This window comes from Nematostella vectensis, chromosome 14, assembly GCF_932526225.1.
Source record: "Nematostella vectensis chromosome 14, jaNemVect1.1, whole genome shotgun sequence".
In the NCBI taxonomy this organism is placed as follows: Eukaryota; Metazoa; Cnidaria; class Anthozoa; order Actiniaria; family Edwardsiidae; genus Nematostella; species Nematostella vectensis.
In genome coordinates, this window is record NC_064047.1 from 3,535,306 (window position 1) to 3,555,438 (window position 20,133).

The 20,133-nt window shown below is 40.5% G+C and overlaps 3 protein-coding genes across 4 annotated transcripts; 1 reads left to right on the plus strand and 2 right to left on the minus strand.

Annotated features, from left to right (window-relative positions):
- Positions 1-1,245: 1,245 nt before the first annotated feature.
- Positions 1,246-11,663, minus strand: LOC5502533 (solute carrier organic anion transporter family member 4A1). Of its 2 annotated transcripts, none has more exons than XM_048722030.1 (12): positions 11,436-11,663; positions 9,934-10,065; positions 9,190-9,381; positions 8,839-9,004; positions 8,080-8,293; positions 7,584-7,793; positions 5,757-5,946; positions 4,381-4,558; positions 3,732-3,876; positions 3,100-3,278; positions 2,132-2,346; positions 1,246-1,600 (listed from the first exon to the last, which is right to left on the minus strand). In XM_048722030.1, exons 2-12 carry the CDS (start codon positions 10,055-10,057, stop codon positions 1,413-1,415), a joined length of 2,001 nt encoding a protein of 666 aa, XP_048577987.1. In that variant the 5' UTR covers positions 10,058-10,065; positions 11,436-11,663; the 3' UTR covers positions 1,246-1,412. The 2 variants fall into 2 exon arrangements, with proteins under 2 accessions (XP_048577987.1, XP_048577986.1); XM_048722029.1 differs by lacking the exon at positions 11,436-11,663 and adding an exon at positions 11,304-11,416.
- Positions 11,664-13,236: 1,573 nt separating this feature from the next.
- On the minus strand, positions 13,237-15,724 carry LOC116609997 (SH3 domain-binding glutamic acid-rich-like protein 3). The gene is made up of 3 exons (XM_032370799.2): positions 15,522-15,724; positions 14,211-14,384; positions 13,237-13,528 (listed from the first exon to the last, which is right to left on the minus strand). The coding sequence occupies exons 1-3, from the start codon at positions 15,570-15,572 to the stop codon at positions 13,466-13,468; spliced, it is 288 nt and encodes a 95-aa protein (XP_032226690.1). The 5' UTR covers positions 15,573-15,724; the 3' UTR covers positions 13,237-13,465.
- A 391-nt stretch (positions 15,725-16,115) lies between these two features.
- Positions 16,116-18,796, plus strand: LOC116609998 (SH3 domain-binding glutamic acid-rich-like protein 3). Its single transcript, XM_032370800.2, has 3 exons — positions 16,116-16,288; positions 17,334-17,504; positions 18,262-18,796. Exons 1-3 carry the CDS (start codon positions 16,235-16,237, stop codon positions 18,322-18,324), a joined length of 288 nt encoding a protein of 95 aa, XP_032226691.1. The 5' UTR covers positions 16,116-16,234; the 3' UTR covers positions 18,325-18,796.
- Positions 18,797-20,133: the final 1,337 nt, after the last annotated feature.

Genomic DNA, 20,133 nt, shown 5'->3' on the forward strand with positions numbered 1-20,133 from the left:
AAAATTTCTACCCTAAAAAATACATCAGAAGCCCTAAAAAATACCATTTCTAAGAGAAAAGCCTATTTTTTTTTCTCGGATACCCCCTAAAAATACCTGAGGCCCGATTTTGACCCCTAAAATACGACGAGCACCCCTATCAGGTCGTCATGGGAAGAACCCCCCCCCCCCCCCCCCCCGGTTCCCTTAGATCCCATGTAGCCAAATACAGCCAAATGGCAAGATGGCAAACACTCAGCGTCTTATCCGTTTTGTTTTATCAGTCTGGTGATCGATAGACAGTCCTTAGCCACTCATCACGCTTAATTGATTTGATCGGTAAGCCAGTGTGTCTCCTTCAGTGTCACTGATCTATATCACTGGGTGCCATTGCCGTTTATTTGACGCCATTTCGTGACTCTTGTTCAGCCTTCCTATTAGTGACACTCTCGGCTGATGCGAAAATTGTCATTTTCTTGAATTAAAGTAAAATAAAGCGAGACATATGGAATACTTTTTTAAAGAATACTTGAGCAACGGAATGGTTTAAAATGGAAAACATAGTATTGTTGCATTTCCGGGGATTCATTTCAGTTTGTGCTCACCAATTGTCATGTAAAAGTCGAGTGTGTTAAATTTTTTTGGCTAAGCTGGGATTGGTCTGTTAGTTATAGTCCACATCACAGGGCGTGTAGATCATGTACACTCTTTTTTATATAAAAAACGTCTAATTTTCAGATGATAAGGCTGGACCGTTCGTATTTTAGGAGCATTTTAAGGCTGAGCACGTTCTTAACGGTGTTTTCAAATTTTAGTGTATACAAAAATATAATACTCAATAATACCCTTATTTGGCAAATGATCAATAGCGATGATATTTAAGGTTGTGTGAACACAATTCCATTCGTCATTTTAGAACGAATCAGAGCCTCGGCATGTATTTAGCATGTTGTCAAGATGTTCAGAACATTTCAAATTAAAATCTGGTTAAATCTCAGGCTGGGCGTTCATTTAAAAAAGGTTTTTATAAAAAAAAGAATGTATCGCTTTAACAAAACACAATTATCTTCTTATACTTATCAACAATGGCGAGGGATTGTTAGGTGTTTTCCAGCATATATTCCCTGGTGGTTTGTTTGGGATACCTGTTGTTGGCCTCGAGGCGAGAGAGGCTGGGGAAAGCCAACCCACAGGGGAGAGGGTGATGTCACGTCAGCAACCTCAGGAAACCCAAAACACTATAAAAACTAAACAGGCAAAGGCAAATCATTATAAAAATATATTTTTCTTTCATTCAATAAAAGTTATTAGAATCACAACAGCATGTACATCTTAATAATTAATAGAAAATGATCGTTGAAAGTCTTTTTCGTAAAGAGTATACGTATAAAAGTTTTGAGATGCGTTCGCCTGCGAACTTTCCTTATTTTTCATTACAATCTAGTGTCTCCTTTAAACAATGTCTCGTCGGCCTTGATAGTAGGGGACTCGGGACGACCCAAAGAATCCGAGCCTATATCGATTTTTTCCGTTCCTTCGTCGTCGGTCATCGGAACTAGTTGCAGGTCGTCCTTGGGTTTGTGAAAGAACCAGGAGAGGAAGAAGAAGAAGAATGTGATACCTAACATGGAAAGTAAATTATTAAAATATCGTGCGAAAGAACCGACAGTTACAAATGCGAGAGTAACAATATTTACACGAGTTTACGATTAATTGTAAGTTTCGGCCAGGCGTCGCGTCGGCGTCTGTTCGTGCGCCACTCGGCAGCTAGAGCTTGCAGCTCAAATTTTGCAAAGTGGTTTCTCAAGCAAACACAGAGAGCGAGTCAGTGCAAGTTCAGACAGGACTTTGTAGTTTTATAATATAGCCTAATAAACTCTAGCCTATCGCATTTGAACCTTCCAATATCATCAATAGGAATCTATGCAAACGTTAAGCAACTACAACAGCAAGGAGGATAAAAAAATACCACTTTGTGTTTAGAGCTCAATCCCAAATTAGATTTTACATATATTTTTTTCTTTTTTTCTTCTTCTTCTGCTGTTGCCGAGCCTTTGTTGCCTAAAAAGGATGTCCGGGAAAAACTGGATCAAGAACCCCCTTCCCCCCCCCCCCTTTCACAACATTTACACATGCAAACGATGTCACGTACCTCCAACGATAAGTCCCATAACGCCAAGGTAAATAGACAGGGTACCCATGTCGTAAACCATACAATTACCGCGCTGTCCGCAGCTCTCCCCCCATAGGATGCAGTTCGTGTCGAATAAATACCCGTAGAATATGGGACTTGGTAACGAGCCTAGGGCCCTGAAGAATACGAATTGAAGACCAAGGGCGTACGCGCGCTGATTGTCGGGAACGCACCTGTACACGACAGAGGGTTAACGTTAGGCGTTATGGGATATTTGAAGAAGAGATGATGACCGAAGCAGCCGGTGGTTTTCATCATTATAATCGCCTTGATCACTATTATTATCATCATCGGTGGTCTTGACTAGACTAAGCTGTATTTGCGTTCTTGTAGTCACTGACATCATTAACATCATCGTGGTCGACGTCTTCATCACCATCATAATCACCACCACATTAGCCTGCCAGCCGGCTTTCCATTGTGTACATTCGGAAACTAAAGCTGGCTCCGCTTTTAGGCAGTGCCTTTGACGAACGATTCGAAAATTCCAGTTTTGGGGGTTTTGGCATTTATATCGACGAGCTATCGAATTTTTTTGCACCACATGGAACCTGTCTCCCGAAAACGAGATTTTCCCCAAAACAACAAAATAGCCGGCTCGCAGGCTACCACCACCTCTGTCAACATCATCATTGTCGTCATCATCAACATCATATTTGTCGTCATCATCGTCATAATCACCTACACTATCAACAGCTTCATCAATCTACAAGATCCTCTTTGCGGCATCATCGCCACCATCATCATCATCATCATCATCATCATCATCATCATCATCATCATCATCATCATCATCATCATCATCAACATCAACATCTATATCATCATCATCTTCATCATCATCGTCGTCATCAATTTACAAGATCCTCTTCGCGTCATCATCAACACCATTATCATCGCCTTATTATTCATCCTAAACGTCTTACCTCAATACCACTGTCCGACTCGGAATCGCTTTTAAAAAGACAGTCAACAGTAGAACCAGGATCAAGACCAAGAATGCAATGTAATTACTACAGCCAGGTCCGCGATCACAGAACCCCTGTACAGAGGTCTGCTGGGTCCAGTTTGCTTGTGGGAGGACACAGCTACAGTTTGCATATTTCTGATAACATAAAACTAATTTTGGTGATTATATTTGAAGAGAGATAATAACAGACGCTGCATTTTTGTGTAACGTGCTCGTGTTACGTTATATTCTCGTGTAACGTGCTCGTGTTACGTTATATTCTCGTGTTACGTGCTCGTGTTACGTTATATTCTCGTGTAACGTGCTCGTGTTACGTTATATTCCCGTGTTTCGTGCTCGTGTTACGTTATATACTCATGCTACGTGTTCTTGTTAGGTTATATTATCCGGTTACCTGCTCGTGTTACGTTTATATTCTCTTGTTACGTGCACGTGTTAAGTTGTATTCTCGTGTTACGTTGTATTCTCTTGTTACGTGCTCGTGTTACGTTATATTCCTGTGTCAGTGTAACGTTACGCGCCCATGTCGCGTGTTGATGTTACATGACATCCTCGTGTTATGTTACCTATTACCGCTTCGTTACCTACCGTGTCTTCCGGAATCCCTCGACAGCCTGCGTGACACGGTGTGAAATACGTGACGTCATCAGCACCGCAGACCGGGTTGAACTGGGACTTGACGCATGCACAATCAGCGTTGCACGTCGCGTCCAGCCCAGCGAAAGAAATTGAACTATTAATATGGTATAGCGTTAGCCAAAAAATACTGAATACTAATTTGAAAGGGTCGAACGAGCCCACACGCCTAATTGGTGTGGGCTTCTTGGCACACAGGGGATCCATTTGCCTGGGAAGCATTATATCACAGGCAACCCACTCGCTTCGTTGCGTGGGGCTTCTTTGAACACAGGAAACCCACTTGCCTGGGAATCATTATACCTGCAAAGGTAACCCACTCGCCTTATTGATGTGAGGCTTCTGGAACACAGGGACCGACTTGCATGGGAATCATTATAATAGCACAGGCAACCCACTCGCCTCATTGACGTGGGGCTTCTTAGAACACAGGGACCCGCTTGCCTGGGAATCATTATTTTAGCACAGGTAACCCACTCGCCTTATTGATGTGAGGCTTCTGGAACACAGGGACCCGCTTGCATGGGAATCATTATACTAGCACAGGTAAACCACTCGCCTCTTCTTGAAACACAGGAAACCCAGGTAGCTTATCACTCACCTATTGACGTACGGCCTCCCCACCCCTGCAAGCTCGATCTGATCACATCCGGGTATGAACCAAGCGGTTGGGCCAACCATGGAGACCACTGAGAAAATGACAAGCAGCCTGGCGGCCATTCTGCAAGACTCGCGGACCTTGAATCGACGAACCAGGATTCCACCAAGCATGATACCGACTGGGCAGGAAAAGGGATTTAGACTTGGATACAAAATCTTCTGTGAGTATTTACGTTGTTGTCACTTTAACAGTTTTTTTAACTAACCCAATAAGGATGCAAAGAATCTGCAACTGAAAAATTTCCCGGTACATGATTGATTGCTTACTTGAGCATTGCCAGTACATTATTGGCTACTTACTGGACATTCCCAATACATGATTGGTTATTTCCTGAACATTCCCGGTACACGATTGGTTACCTCCTGAACATTCCCGATACATGATTGGTTACTTCCTGAACATTCCCGATACATGATTGGTTACCTCCTGAACATTCCCGATACATGATTGGTTACCTCCTGAACATTCTTGATACATGATTGGTTACCTCATGAACATTCCCGATACATTATTGGTTACTTCCTGGACATTTCCCCCACACGACTGGCTTCTTACTGAACATTGACTGTACATTTTTGGTTACTTACTGAACATTGCCGATACATAATTGGTTAATCCTGAACATTCCCGATACACGATTGGTTACTTACTAAACATTCCCGATCATGATTAGTTACTTACTGAACATTCTCGATACATGATTGGTTACCTCCTGAACATTCCCGGTACATGATTAGTTATTTCCTGAACATTCCCAATACATGATTGGTTACCTCCTGGACATTCCCGATACATGATTGGTTACATCCTGAATATTCCCGATACATGATTGGTTACCTCCTGAACATTCCCGGTACATGATTGGTTACCTCCTGAACATTCCTGAAACATTATTGGTTACCTCCTGAACATTCCCGATACATGATTGGTTACTTCCTGAACATTCCCGGTACATGATTTGTTACCTCCTGAACATTCCCGATACATGATTGGTTACTTTCTGAACATTCCCGATACATGATTGGTTACTTACTGAACATTCCCGATACATGATTGGTTACCTACTGAACATTCCCGGTACATGATTGGTTACCTCCTGATCATTCTCGATACATGATTGGTTACCTCCTAAACATTCCCGATACATGATTGGTTACTTACTGAACATTACTGGCACATGATTGGTTACTTACTGAACATGCTGGCACATGACTGGCTATACTTCATGAACATTCACGGATTGGTTACTTATTTAACATTCCCGGTACTTGATTGGTTACTTACTCAACATTCCCGGTACATGATTGGTTACTTACTGAACATTCCTGGCACGATAGCGGCACCTATGCTGAATCCGGTAGAAGATGACGTCGTGGCAAATTTGTCCTGCAAAATCTTAGGGAGAAAAGAGGAGATCCCAGCAGCAAAGAATTCTGCAGCGGTGGCAATTGTGTTCAGCAAGTAGGTCTTGTTTCGCAGGAGCTCTTTGGTAGCCGGGAGAAGATCCTTCAAATAAGACAGGTACAAAAGTAAAACAATGAACATGTTTTAGTATAAAATAGGTAAAACTGATAAATAAGTTTTGAATTAGGGAAAGACGACGAAAAGAAGGAAAAAAGACGATAGATAATATATATATATATATATATATATATATATATATATCCTTTTTCTTGTTCTTCTATAAGATGTCGGTGAGGTAGAAAAATTGTAGACAGAGAGGCTGATGAACAAGAGGATGACGATGATTATTATAGCGACGATGGTGGTAGGTGTGGTGGTGGCAGGTGTGGTGGTGGTAGGTGTGGTGGTGGTAGGTGTGATGGTGGTAGGTGTGATGGTGGTAGGTGTGATGGTGGTAGGTGTGGTGGTGGCAGGTGTGGTGGTGGCAGGTGTGGTGGTGGTAGGCGTGATGGTGGTAGGTGTGATAGTGGTAGGTGTGGTGGTGGCAGGTGTGGTGGTGGTAGGTGTGATGGTGGTAGGTGTGGTGGTGGTAGGCGTAATGGGGTAGGTGTGATGGTGGTAGGTGTGATGGGGTAGGTGTGGTGATGGTAGGTGTGGTGATGGTAGGTGTGATAGTGGTAAATGTGATGATGGAAGGTGTGATGGTGGTAGGTGTGGTGGTGGCAGGTGTGGTGGTGGCAGGTGTGGTGGTGGTAGGTGTGATGGTGGTAGGTGTGATGGTGGTAGGTGTGGTGGTGGTAGGTGTGATGGTGGTAGGTGTGGTGGTGGCAGGTGTGGTGGTGGCAGGTGTGGTGGTGGTAGGTGTGATGGTGGTAGGTGTGATGGTGGTAGGTGTGATAGTGGTAGGTGTGGTGGTGGCAGGTGTGGTGGTGGTAGGTGTGATGGTGGTAGGTGTGGTGGTGGTAGGCGTGATGGGGTAGGTGTGATGGTGGTAGGTGTGATGGGGTAGGTGTGGTGATGGTAGGTGTGGTGATGGTAGGTGTGATAGTGGTAAATGTGATGATGGAAGGTGTGATGGTGGTAGGTGTGGTGGTGGCAGGTGTGGTGGTGGCAGGTGTGGTGGTGGTAGGTGTGATGGTGGTAGGTGGGGTGATGGTAGGTGTGATGGTGGTAGGTGTTATGGTGGTAGGTAAGATGGTGGTAGGTAAGATGGTGGTAGGTGAGATGTTGGTAGGTGTGGTGGTAGTAGGTGAGAATCAGTCTTTTCTTTTTATAAAAAAATTACCAAAACTTTTTGCGTTATTATCTATGACGTTAAGCCGAAGATCTCGTCTAGACAGGAAAGGAAAGACCGTCCCGGATTCACATATCATTATCCTTTTTTATATCTATATTCGAATGTGTAGCACTGAATTCCATATGATCGAACACGATCGCAGCTCATTTGACAGTATGATTGCAACGGATCGCAGGGTGAGTTTCCATATAATCGTACACGATCGCAGGGTGAGTTTCCATAGAATCGTTCACGATCGCAGGGTGAGTTTCCATTTGATCGTACACGATCGCAGGGTGAGTTTTCATAGAATCGTACTTGATCGCAGGTTGAGTTTCCATATGATTCTACACGATCGCAGGGTAAGTTACCATAGAATCGTACCCGGTCGCCTTGCGATCATATGGAAACCAGCTTTTAGAGATCGAGCTTTTTTATAATCGCTTTACAAAACAACACTCACCTTCAGATTTCCCTTCATTTGTTTATTTCCTTTGGGAATATCCCCCCTCCTCATCGCCTCTTCGCGCATGGCTCGCGTTCCGGGTAACTCCGCTGGAAAACCCAGTAGACCGAAGGCGCTTACGAAGAGCACACTCCCGCCAATAACAAAACCGAGCCACCAGGCCCCAATCCATCTCGGGTCATCGGCATCGACGTTCACGCCTGAGGGCTGAGAACAAACACAAGAATCAAGACTGCTTTGCGCATAGATATCATAAACACGACTCAAACTCATCACTTTAATCTCTGCAGTAAGTAGGCTGAGGACTGATGTAAAAGAACCCTGAATAAACCAGTTTTACATGTTTGAAGCCACCAAACATACGTTAAAGCTCTGGCTCAACCGGTTTTACCTGTTTAAAGCCAACAAACATACGTTAAGGCTCTGGCTTAACCGGTTTTACCTGTTTAAAGCCAACAAACATACGTTAAAGCTCTGGCTAAACCAGTTTTACCTGTTTCAAGTCAACAAACATGCTTAGGAAGTACCCGCCAACGACAAACCCGAGCCCAGGCCCCAGGATAGTGGCCGCGTACCAAAAGGACAAATAGATTGGCATAGACTTGGGGTGGACATTCTCATCAATGTACGCGGGCCCCAGACTGAACAGCGGCGTCGTCCCTGCGCCCATGAGCAGCTGTGCGATCACGAAAACAAGCAAGTAATACCTAAGGAAGATAACACATAAGATTCGAGATTCGTCTTCCTAAATCCGTGGAGTTATGGCGCCTTGATAGCAGCGATGGGGAAGGGTGCTCGCTTGTATCAAAAAGTCTGTTTCACACAGACTATTTCTCAGTTGGCATGTCATATACTTCATTAGTCGAATCGCACTATTGGTCTGTTATTTATGCTCCATTCTGATGGTCAATTGCTCAATATGCTAGGTCAATTGGTCAATATAGTGCATTCTGATTGGTCTATTGTTTGGTCTGGCAAATGACCAGAACAAACAAAGTTTTTGTCTTTTCAGGCCTTAAAAGAATTGACGTTTTCTCGATGTTGTGTGGACATCCGAAATTTAAGTGGAGGAATCTATAGCAGCTTCTTTTTAACACAAGAGCGCCAGTATACATTTCCCAAAAGTAAATTTCCGATGCGCGCGCAACATCATGAAAGCTGCCAAGGACTTTTCCTTACCTCCTGATGATAAACCTTGAACTAGAACATATGTAATGTTGCTTTATATTTCAAAGAAGTTTTGAGACCCTACCAGTCGCTCTTGTAGGCTGAGATGCATGCCACCTCGTCTGCTGAAGTAACGTTTTGCGTGCGGTAACATAAGTCCTGTTCCGTAAAGCTACGGTTTGCAGAGAAAGTCCCGGGATAGTATGGACCAATCAGGAACTGAGGAAGCGCGAACATGAGACACCCAATTGCTAGTAGGAGAAACAAGTAGCTTACATAAGAAAAAAGTAGGAGCGGAGAGGGGTTGGGGAAGGGGACGAGAGAAGAGGGGAGGGGAGGGGTGGGGAGGGATAACATAACAATTTAGAGCAGAGAAAGGAGGGGGAAATCAAAGAATTGTAGAAAAGAGTAGAGCAGAAAAAGGCATTTTTTATACCAGTAAGATATGCACCATATCCAAGCCAGCGAATCTTGTTGCCATAGCCACCAAAGAAGCTGACAAAGCAGACAAGAACCAGGGCAGATGCGTCGTTACTGGCCGCAATAACACCAAGATCTGTCCCTTTGAATTGGTAGCGCCGCTCAATGTCGGGAAGTATCAACTTAGTGAAACCGTTCACTGTCATGCCTAGAAAGAAAAGATTCAATGCTGGTATCAATGACATAAACAGCAATGCCGATCGTTTCGGCACCATAGGTGTTTTATTTTGGAGGACCTACCTAAGCGGGCGTTTATTCGCTATCTTAGAGAGAGTGGGGGCACTATCAAACTTGAGTCTTTGTGCGCAAAACACCGGGTACCAGAAAGAAACCAGTTCCATCAAGTTATGAGGGAAACCTATGTGTGTTTATTTGAGAATGTATTTGGTAACTGAAGTAAGATACTTTATTTCTAAATAATACCTTCAAGGTTTGTATTTGATGTACTGTATAAAATCTATAGCACAGGTGCGATACAGTACTGGTAGACTAAAAGCAGTAGCCGCTTTGTTGAGTGTAGTGGTGACTCCTTGAAACTGGGGGCTGGGCACTGTGAAGCCCTTTCTGGAAAAAAGAGGGGCAGGCTCCCCCCACCCCTTAACTATTGTTTCAAAATATGCTCCCACATACTTTCTGCTGCCTCTTTTGATAGGTTAGTGGCTCACAGTTATTGTTTATGTGTTTATTTACTCAATCTCACCTTGTATACTTGAAAAGATTATGAGGAAGAACAAGAACCATTTAGGACCATTGAGAAACTGCAAAAATCCTGGCCTGAAACAACCCCACCCAAAGCGCAAGTCTCTTTTTTCTTCTTCAGCCATCTCGATATCTAGAGGAACATACTGTCAACATACATCTTTATTGCTTGTGGTTAAGAATTCATTTATGCAAGGCTGCACCCTTGAATGGGATGCTTAGTCTGTTTTGGGCCTTTGCTATTTTTAATACTGATATTATTATGGCTAGCATTAGGGGGGGGGGGCAATATCGTTTTATAGCCTTCCAAGGAAGTTCAGGAGGGAAAGGATTTCTCCCCTCACCCTTCAACCCCCACACCCCCTAAAATTAAAAAATCGACCTCTTGGTGATTTAAATATTGGAGTCCCCTTTTGGTGTAATCCCCCTGCCCCTCCCCCCTGGATAAATCCTGAACACAGAATCCGATCCTGACTGTTACAAGTGGGTGTGATTTAATTTAACACCTGTTGCTATCATTATCATCATCATCATCGTCGTCACCATCATCACCTCATAATGTGTTCTCTATTAGGCAAATCCTTTCTCTCACAGTGAACCATAATAATAAATCATAGTACTGCACTTCAAACAACTTAAGCATCCTACCTTGATGTTCTTATTACACCAATGAACTTAACAACTTTAATCCCAGCCTGTACGACAATCATTGCGCATAAGGCTATATCAGGTTTTTTCTTCGATAGGTAAATTACTATTCCTCAAAAGAATTTTAGTTGAAAAACATATAAAGATGCAGCAGCGTAGCCATGATTTTTAACAGGAGGGGGCCGAAAGGGACTTTAAATGCATTTTCTCCTGTATTTTATATAATGTCTCATACATTTACTTTTTTGGCTGCTTTTAGGGGGGTCCGCTAGGCCATCCCCCTGGCTACGCCACTGAAGATCATATTATGAAAAACATTTGTTTTGAAGAATCCGAGGATAATTGTTTCAGGAACCTCTATATTTTGGCCCTTGCCAATGTAAACAATGCAAAGATAATTTACATAATTTTAATTGAAAATAGGTGAGACATAGCTGTGAAACCTAGCATTTATCAGTATATCAACGGTCCGAATTATACCCGATTGATTGAGCAAATGCAGAGTGTTGAAGTATTTACCAGGAAAGTTGCTGGAAAACTGTTCAAGTGTGTTGCGCGAGCCAGGAAATGAGAAATTGATGCAACGAAAGCAACTAAATTATATTGCGAAATTATGTCACTTATATTTGTCTTCAAGTAAAAAATAGTTCAAGGGTCTTTGCTTTCAGTCAGGGAAATGTGAAAGAGCAGAAAAAATAATTGTAGCTAAAAATTGTAGCTTACCCGATTTCATATCAGAAGAACAAAATGTCACCAAGCCACCATGAGCGAATTTGATTGAAACCAATGTTGCTTGAAATCTAGCGGTGCAACCATGCTTGAGATTGTTCGAACTTTGTTCTAGGAATTACTGACCTTATAGCAGGCTCGATACTTGTTTCCACAAATGCAGGAATCAGTTTAACGTCAACAGTTTCTTGTCGACTTGTCTGTTGTTCTCGAGCAGCACTCGTCCCCATTCCGCGAGACAATGATTAAATGTCACGCAATAGATAGGTTGTGTGTCACGCACGGCGCAAAATCAAATCACTTCTCTTGGTTTATTATTTTGTATTAAATAAGCATATTTCTTCTGGAATTAAAATCAACCTGAGGGGTATGTGCAGTCGTAGATATCATTTGGAAAAAGATATAATTTGACGATCTTTAGCTATCTTTCAAAAATAAATGACCCATTTTTCCGGGGGGGGGGGGGGGGGGGGGGACTTTGAGAAAAACAGACGGGGTGCTTGACAGCAAAATCAATTTTAACCCTAAGGAATAGCACTTAGGGCGTGGTCAACAACAATTCGTACCCCTAAGAAATAGCACATTGGGTGTGGTTGAAGCAATGTTTAAACCTAAGAGATTAAAAAATAACCAAAGATAGTTTCAGATACAAAGATAGTTTGAGATACCTAGATGCTGTGGTTTCTCTTGTAAACTGTCAAGCCATTTGGTTGACATTTCCAATTAAGCACACTCGAACAATGCCCGTTTTAATTGGCTGACAGATCCTGTATTGTTATGTTGCCGACAATAAAGCAGCAAGTATCAACCGATCAGCTGACTTGTGGTTTACTGTAAAATATGTTTCGAGCGATTGGGCCACCATTTAGTGTGAGACACCCTAAAAGAATCAGAATCTGAAAAATCCTCCTCCCCGGGTGTGAAAACCCCGGGGAGATATAGCAGTTTCGAAAAATCCTAAAATACCCCTAAGAGATAGCAGTTGGTAAGTATTGCCTAAAAGATAGGTCAAGCCCCCCGTCTAGTTTTTTTGAGAGTCCCCCCCCAGCCATTTTTGCTGGCCAATGGAGTGCACATATATGCACATCCCCTGTGCACATGCCTATGTACTAGCCCACCCTCGATAGTAACCAACTCACCTAACAGAGCACTCGAAAAGTGAGAGGGGCTGAACCCTTGGAAACCCTAGAAGAGGGTAAAGGATTTTCATATTATTGTACCAACAATGGACATTTGTTAAAAAACAATAAGTACACAGGGGCGTAGCCAGAAGTGTGGCCAACCCCCCCCCCCCCCTCTCCTCTTCTAGAAGCCCAAAATACAGTGGATGTATGAGACATTATCTAAAATACAGGAGAAAATACCTTGAAAAGGTCTTTATGGCCCCTTCCTGTCGCCACTGTTAGGGATAGGATCCAAACTTATTAAACCTAAAGGTTAGCCTTATCATAGGGTGAAGTCCTCTTCACAGGCATTTTGAATCGACCTGCTCCACCTTACCCTCCTTCCTTCATCCCGCCCCGCCCTCCCCAGGCACACTGTGGCTAGAGGTAGGGCAGGAGCAAGCAAACCACACATCCCTCAGATGGCAAGAACACAGTATCATTAAAGAATAGCCAAATTTTTATATCTAAATTTATAAATTATAATTTTATATCTCAAATATAAATTTTTATATTTGCTGTGTCTACAGAGGTGGATCTAGGGGTAAGCTGAGCTGGCCCCACCCTCAACCCCCCTATTTTCAGATATTTGGCTTCAAAATAACAAGAAATATAAGGAAATCCATAGAAGAACAATGAATCCGGCCCCCCTTTCTTGTCCCCCCTTTTTTTGGACTCCTGAATTGGCCACTGGTCCCTAGCAAATCCTGGCTTTGCTTCCCCTTTCAAAAGAAAAACAATGCAATTAAAATATACAAAAAAAAAACCTTAAACGAGACTCTTTATTTTTCCAACATTTTTTGTTATCCTATCACACAAGAGTCTTTGAATAATGTATTAACAGATTGTTATGTTTAATGTGCACGACATCTTCTATTGTCCTCATGAAATACAAAATTATTGCTGCAAATATGATTGACTGCAAAGCAATATCGTCTCTCTCACTCTCTCTTTTCAACTAAGACTGCCATGGTAGATATTCCAGCTGCAAATTCAGTTTTTTAAAAACTCTTCCAAAAACTCTCCCTCAACTGCAGCATCAAATTTGTCATAATCCTGAAAAATAAATGTCAAAGTCAATGGTGTATGCACAAACACTCCTTTTGCATACTCGACTTCAGGGGGTGCAATAATATACAAGTTATTTACTGGCTGATGGTAAATTGATGGGCACTTCCTTTCGCAGTTAGTGAATATGAGAGTTTTTAAAAAGAAAAGAAAAAAAAGGCCCCCTTCAGGGGCAGATACAGGGGAGGTGTATTGGGTGGATATCCAACCCCCTTTTAGAGTAAAAAAAATGAAAAGTCACTTTGTAAGAAGAAAATAAATGTCTGAGGGACGGCAGGTATTGTCCATTTTCCTCCGCCTGCTTGACTTTGCTGAAGCGACAAATCCAATTAAGCATCAAGTATTGTACGATCTATGCGATGACCTACCAAGAACGAATTGATCAGTTATAAGTCGTCAATCCGGCAATAATCCACCCCCCATTTTGAAATCCTGGATCTGCCCCTTCCCATTCCCCGTACATTATCTAAATAGTCAAGTCTCAAATTCCACTTACCTACTAGTCAATAAGGATGCATAAAATAAATTCTATAAGGTATCAAATAATACATAGAAAGTTGTACTTTAAAAAGGACTGATGTAAGTTTTGAATATTCAAAACAAAAACAAAACAATATTAACACGCAAGTCAGATCTAGGAACTAGATCTAGAAAAAAAATTACCCCTTACCCCTAGGTAGACTCCTCCTCTAGCGATCTGTGGTACGATAGCATGCTCATTTTTGGCAATGTCCCTCATTTCTGCCTTCAAGTCATCACTGTTTGCTATATCTTTGTACTCAATCGTGATTTGCTTGTACTTTGTGCCAAGTATGTCCTCTATTCTTTTCTGTTTCTTTTTTATCTGGAAAATTATAAGGAAAAGCAAAGTTTATATGGAATTAATGAAAAGAAGGACATGATGTAAGCTCTTACTTTTCCACTTTAAAAATAATCCTCCTTTTCCCACATTTTCCCAGTATTGCCTAGTCTCCAGTGCATTCATTTGTATGGCAGCTAATGGGAGGGGTTTCAGACCGATAAGGACAGCGGCACAGGATACCAATAAGGCTGTAGCAGACAACTTTGTTTAGGGGGGCAAGCCTGAGGTAGCTTATTTCTTTTATTTGCTTCAGGAGCAAACACTATTTCTTCAAATGATTTTTGTAAATTCCTGAACTTCTAAGGGGGTAGCCGTCATCCCTGTCACCCTGCTAGCTACTTACCTGAAGACTAGATATTGCCAAGGTATGTATGCTTGCAAAAAGACACAGAGAAAAACAACTCACTTCCACCAAAATCTAGAGGTGAATACTTATCTATTATTTATTTCGGCATTAGTGGCACAGTTCCAGTGCTAACATAAAGATGGGCGAGGGGTGGGGGTAGAGGCTGAAGAGGAGGTCCTCAAACAATATCATAAAAATTTAAATAAAAAATCGAAAAGTTTCTGTGATGCACTTTGAATCTAAATTGCGTATTTTTGCGAAAATACTCGAAAAGTGACGGTCCTTGTAAACATATATTTGTTAGGCAGGATAAGGGTATTATTTTTTGTGCTTTTTGACCAATGACAAACTGTTGGCAAGTCCTCCAATTAGCGAAAGAGGAACACAGGGTAACACGAAAACCTATTGGTTTTGGAGCGATATTAAAAAAATAAACAGTAATATGGAACATTATTATTATGTATTTATCTATACGTCAATAGGTTATGCATCACCAAACATCGCGAAATAACATTCATGCGAATGCATTATCCATTATTCATAATATCTGACATTTCGAGCTGCAAAATACGAGCTACGTACAAAGCTTGCAACAGTTTTTCACTATAAAACATTATATCCATAACATTGCGAGAGAGACAAAGGAATATATGAAATTCACAACAAAAGAATATATGTGTGTGTTTCTTTGGCTTCATTTGCTCTATTCAGCGAGAGCTGAAGCGGAATTATAAAAAAAACAAACTTGGTTTTGGGAATATAGTGATACTTACATCTAATGTGCTGCAAATCGAAGAGTAGTAGACGGTAACTTTATCTCCCATGGTAGTATCTCGTCTTATTTTTTCTTTTTGTTTTTTGTGTGGGAAGAATTAAGCGTAAAAACGTTCGTCAATTTTGGGATTCGAGAGCAGACAACAGCACACCCTGAATACACGATCGGGAATAAGGAAACCTTTCAAGTGTATTTATTGGATGCCAGCATTTCTGATTGGTCAATCGTCCCACGTCACGCAACCTCACATCTCCTCTACAGGGAGGAGAGGGTGGGTGAGATTTCTTGGTTTTTCTTTCTTCTTCTTGCATTTTTTTGTTTTCTATTCTATGTATTTAATTTCAATTCTTAGTTTTTGTTTTACTCTTGCACCGTACTGGATATCTTTTGCTTAATTTTGCATTTGCAGCCTGTTTAAAATATTTGCGATGGGCCGCTGGCCTTACATAGAACATTTTAAAAATGATTTAAATTTAATGCCATCTGCTGGTCTAAGAAAAGAACTCTTCGATTTTTTGTTTAGCGTATATTTAATTGCCTGCCTATGACATTATCATGTCTAAGTTTATGGGTGGCCTGTGGTTCACCTAGTAACGCCTAGCTAACTTGACCTGGGTGTTTCAAGCAGTGATTTTCGCCTTCTCTCGTGCTGAGACCAGAAATAAGCAGAACAAATTTCCTTTTAACTTCTCAACGGTAAAGCAAGCGATCATGGGCAAGACTAAGATTACGGTATACATTTCCAGGCAGTCAGCTAATAATCAGGTACAGGATTAGCCTTGAGTCATGTTTGATAGTTATCGATGGCAGAATGCTTGACATTAATGGTTGTTTCCGTCCGCAAAATATAAGCTTATAAAGAAGTAAGCTCAAAGACTGACAAACACAGTTTAAATTCCCTTGACAACTTTATAAAATAACTAACCTCTAACTACTCAGGTAAAATTTTGTAAATGCGGTAATATAATCATATAAGTATATTTAATGAGATTTTGCTAAAGTCAAGGGTTTTGGTCAGGAATTTTCTGCCATTGAGATAAAGATATGAAATTGCAAAAAGCTTGAGAATAATTTATTAACTTAAATAACCAAACAATGAGCAAAAAAATGGCAAAATTGAAATTGTAAGGTTGTGTTAGCTCATATTTTGTTGATATTTTGCCTAGAGGTTCCTTGCACAATATAAAACAAAATAAGCTTTAGTACTTTTTGGTAGATTTTTTGTTCTTGAGATATTACTTTTTGGTAGAATGTTTGTTCTTGAGATATGATGGAGCAAAGTTGCCATAAATCATTAAAAAAGTAGCAAAGACAACCTTACAATCTGAACTTTGCCATTTTATGCTCCTGTTTTATGAATGTATTAATAAATTATGACAGCAGTCCTAGGTTATATATTGGTGAATGGTTATTCTTGAAACCTTAAGTTTAATTATTTCTGGTTGGTTTTGATGCATTCTCAGGGGTCATGTTTTGCAGTGTTTTTTTTGGAGACCTTTGTTTTCATTGAATTCAGTTTTTACTATTTAATTTTACAAAATTTCTTTCATTGTTATTTATCAACTATCTTAGATTTTTTTTTTCTTGAACCTACCATGACTGCAAATTCAGCAAGAATCTCTATTGAGATCAGACTTCTTGATGAATATACTTACATTCTATTTACAAAACAATAAGAGGGATTTCATGTAAAATATCTAATCTTTAATTGCATTTTATTTTTTCAAAAACTATTCATGAAGAATATATCAGAATAAATGTACCATTTGACATTTGTTTTGACCTTTTCTGGAATTTTGTTCCTCTTCAGATGAAAAAGCAGCAAAATTGGATTGATATGGTCCTGAAATCTGTAACAGATATTGAGGTTGAGGTGGTAGATATTTCTGTTGACCCAGAACTAAAAGACAAGATGCGGGCACTTATGAATGACGAGACAGCATTGCCGCCACAAATATTCAATGGAGAGCAATACTGTGGGGTATGTTGTACTCATGTATCCCCAGGTGATTTCCCAAGAAAACATCACAGTGAAGGATCTAGTAGATGAGATAGTGCTCTAATTTTCCAGTGATCAGGGACTGCGGAGCGTGTTGAAAAGTGGGTTGGCTGACAAAATTATCATATTGAAAAACAAAAAAGAAATTAATCGTAGCATTTGACCACAGCCGTCCCCCTCTGTGGTGCCTGGTCATGCAACTCAAAAAGATGTTTACTTCCTATGAGGAGAAATTGCAGAATATATTTTTTTAAACTTCCCCCTCCCCCCCCCCCCCTGCAAGCAGTTCAATATAATAGTTTGTAACACTCCTGTTACATGTATGGAATATATTATAATAAGTCATGTGACATTTGTAACATTAGAATTATGTTTTTAATGGGAAAACCTTTTCAAAATCAGCTATTATTTCTAACATTTATTATCAAACAACACCTTTCATCGCTCTGTATTTACATGTTTAAGTTTTCTTGTGAAATCCTCTGTCCGCAAAACTCTCATCAAATCTCTTCTGACACAATCAACAAAAACTATCATAAGCTCTCTCATGTTTGATTTGAATTCTATATAAGAGAGTGTGTGAGATGTCTGAGCATGCTCAAGGGGGACCCCTATCAGAGGAATTTGATTTGGAGTTGGACCCTATATTTATTTTTATATTCATTTGAATGAGGATAACTGCTGCACATCAACATATTATCACTTGTAATTTTACTTTTGATGTTCTGGTTCCTTTCAGGGCTATGATGAATTGTTTAACGCTAATGAGGATGGAACTTTGGAGGAATTTCTGAAGCTGTAGTAGTCCATATTTAGTTTTCATCTATGCTTTTAATTAAGCTTTGTCTGGTCTCAGTAAAATAACACTCTCCATTGGAGGATGATAAAATGTGTCTACACACTAATTATTTCCATTCAAGGACACTTTAAACGTATATACTCAATGAAGCTACCCACAATTCAGATTACACTTCTCTTTCAGCATATTAACTCAGTTCCCTGAATTTCAATGTCAAGTTATGGAAACCTCATCATGTTTTATACAGCCATGTTTTCTATGCATCATTGAAAATCAATTAGATTTCTAACATAGCCTACAATCAGTTAGTGCAGAGCCTAGTTTTCTGGGGGTTAGCTTAGATAGTTTATCTATGGCATCCCCAGTGGCTTGATTCTTGTGCCTAAATACAAATTTCTTTTTTCTTATTTTTTTTTTTTTTTCATTTTTGTACTAAGAAAATATAGGGGTTTTTGAATAAAGAACACAAAAAATGTGTGTTTGTCTGTCCTCTTCAAATATTTATATCAGGTTGCTAATATTTGTCATTCCCCTCACTAACATTACTAGAAAGATGACAGAATGAGGGACCAATAATATTTAGACTATATAATAAATACGCCCATAGACAATTCTTATCTTCATTGTGAGTTCATACAAAGAAAATCCTTCCACTCCAGAGCAATTTACTTGCTCTAAACTTTGAGCGTTTCGTCCCTGAGTATGAACGTGCCCAAGGATGATCAAGGAAAAAAATGTAAAAAGCTAAAATCTGGGTATGCGTATTTCGGCCTCAGGTTATGTGTTTGAAGTCATTTCGGAATACAAGAAACCGAAGGCCATTGTAAGAAATCGTGTCGTCTCTCTCGAATTTCGATTTCTCCAGGTTATTCCGTCATGTCATACCGTCGTCGTACATACTTTTATTTCACCCGATAACAAGTGATATATAATTTCTTAGCACTAATATAGGTAGGCATGCAGACAGTAGATATGAGCAAAACGTACATTTTATAAAAGAAATATTTGTTATTTTGGCGACCATTGGGGTAGTCGCAACCAGATAAGCGGATACCTTTGTCAAAGACTTACCGCAGTTTACGGGAAATGTTGAGGCACAAGCTATGAGTATTGTTACAACGGAGGCAAAGAGTCACAATCTACACTCCCACCGATTATTTGTTTTTTAATGTTTTTTTTTTTTAGTTTTCCTTAGTCAACTATTGAACTAGTGAAATTTTACATTAAAAATGGATGGGCACGATACAGATGCACTAAGAAATATTGGGGCACAGCCACGCCCCTACTGGTCATTTCCTTATAACAGAAGGATTGATCTACAACAAAAACGGATCCAAGTGATCGGCTCCAATATGCAGCTGGCAACGACTCCACAGAATTATCGTATATCCCTTTGCATGGTGACCAGTTTAACGGGTAATTTTAATTAAAATATAGCATCGTGAATAAGTGTTTGATAGGGATAAACCAAACAACTGGCTATAGAAATAGAAAGTAAACAAAACTTTGCCCACTTTTAAATCATTACCTCATTACTACTCAAAATACCGTCGACAAAATTAATAAAAGTTCTTTAACTTCGAATCTATACCTTAGCAACCCCTTATCTCGTACCCCTATAAATAGCACGCCAATTCTCGTCACTTTTCGTTCGTCCGTCTCGTCCATCATACGACCATAACGAGATTTTCTTAACCAGGGCAACATGATGTTGACATATCTCCCCCAGAGTGGTGGAGAGCAGGTGACGGTCAAACCCTTCCCCTGGGGGATGGTGTGAGACACTCCACATCTCGCATTGTTATTGGCCAT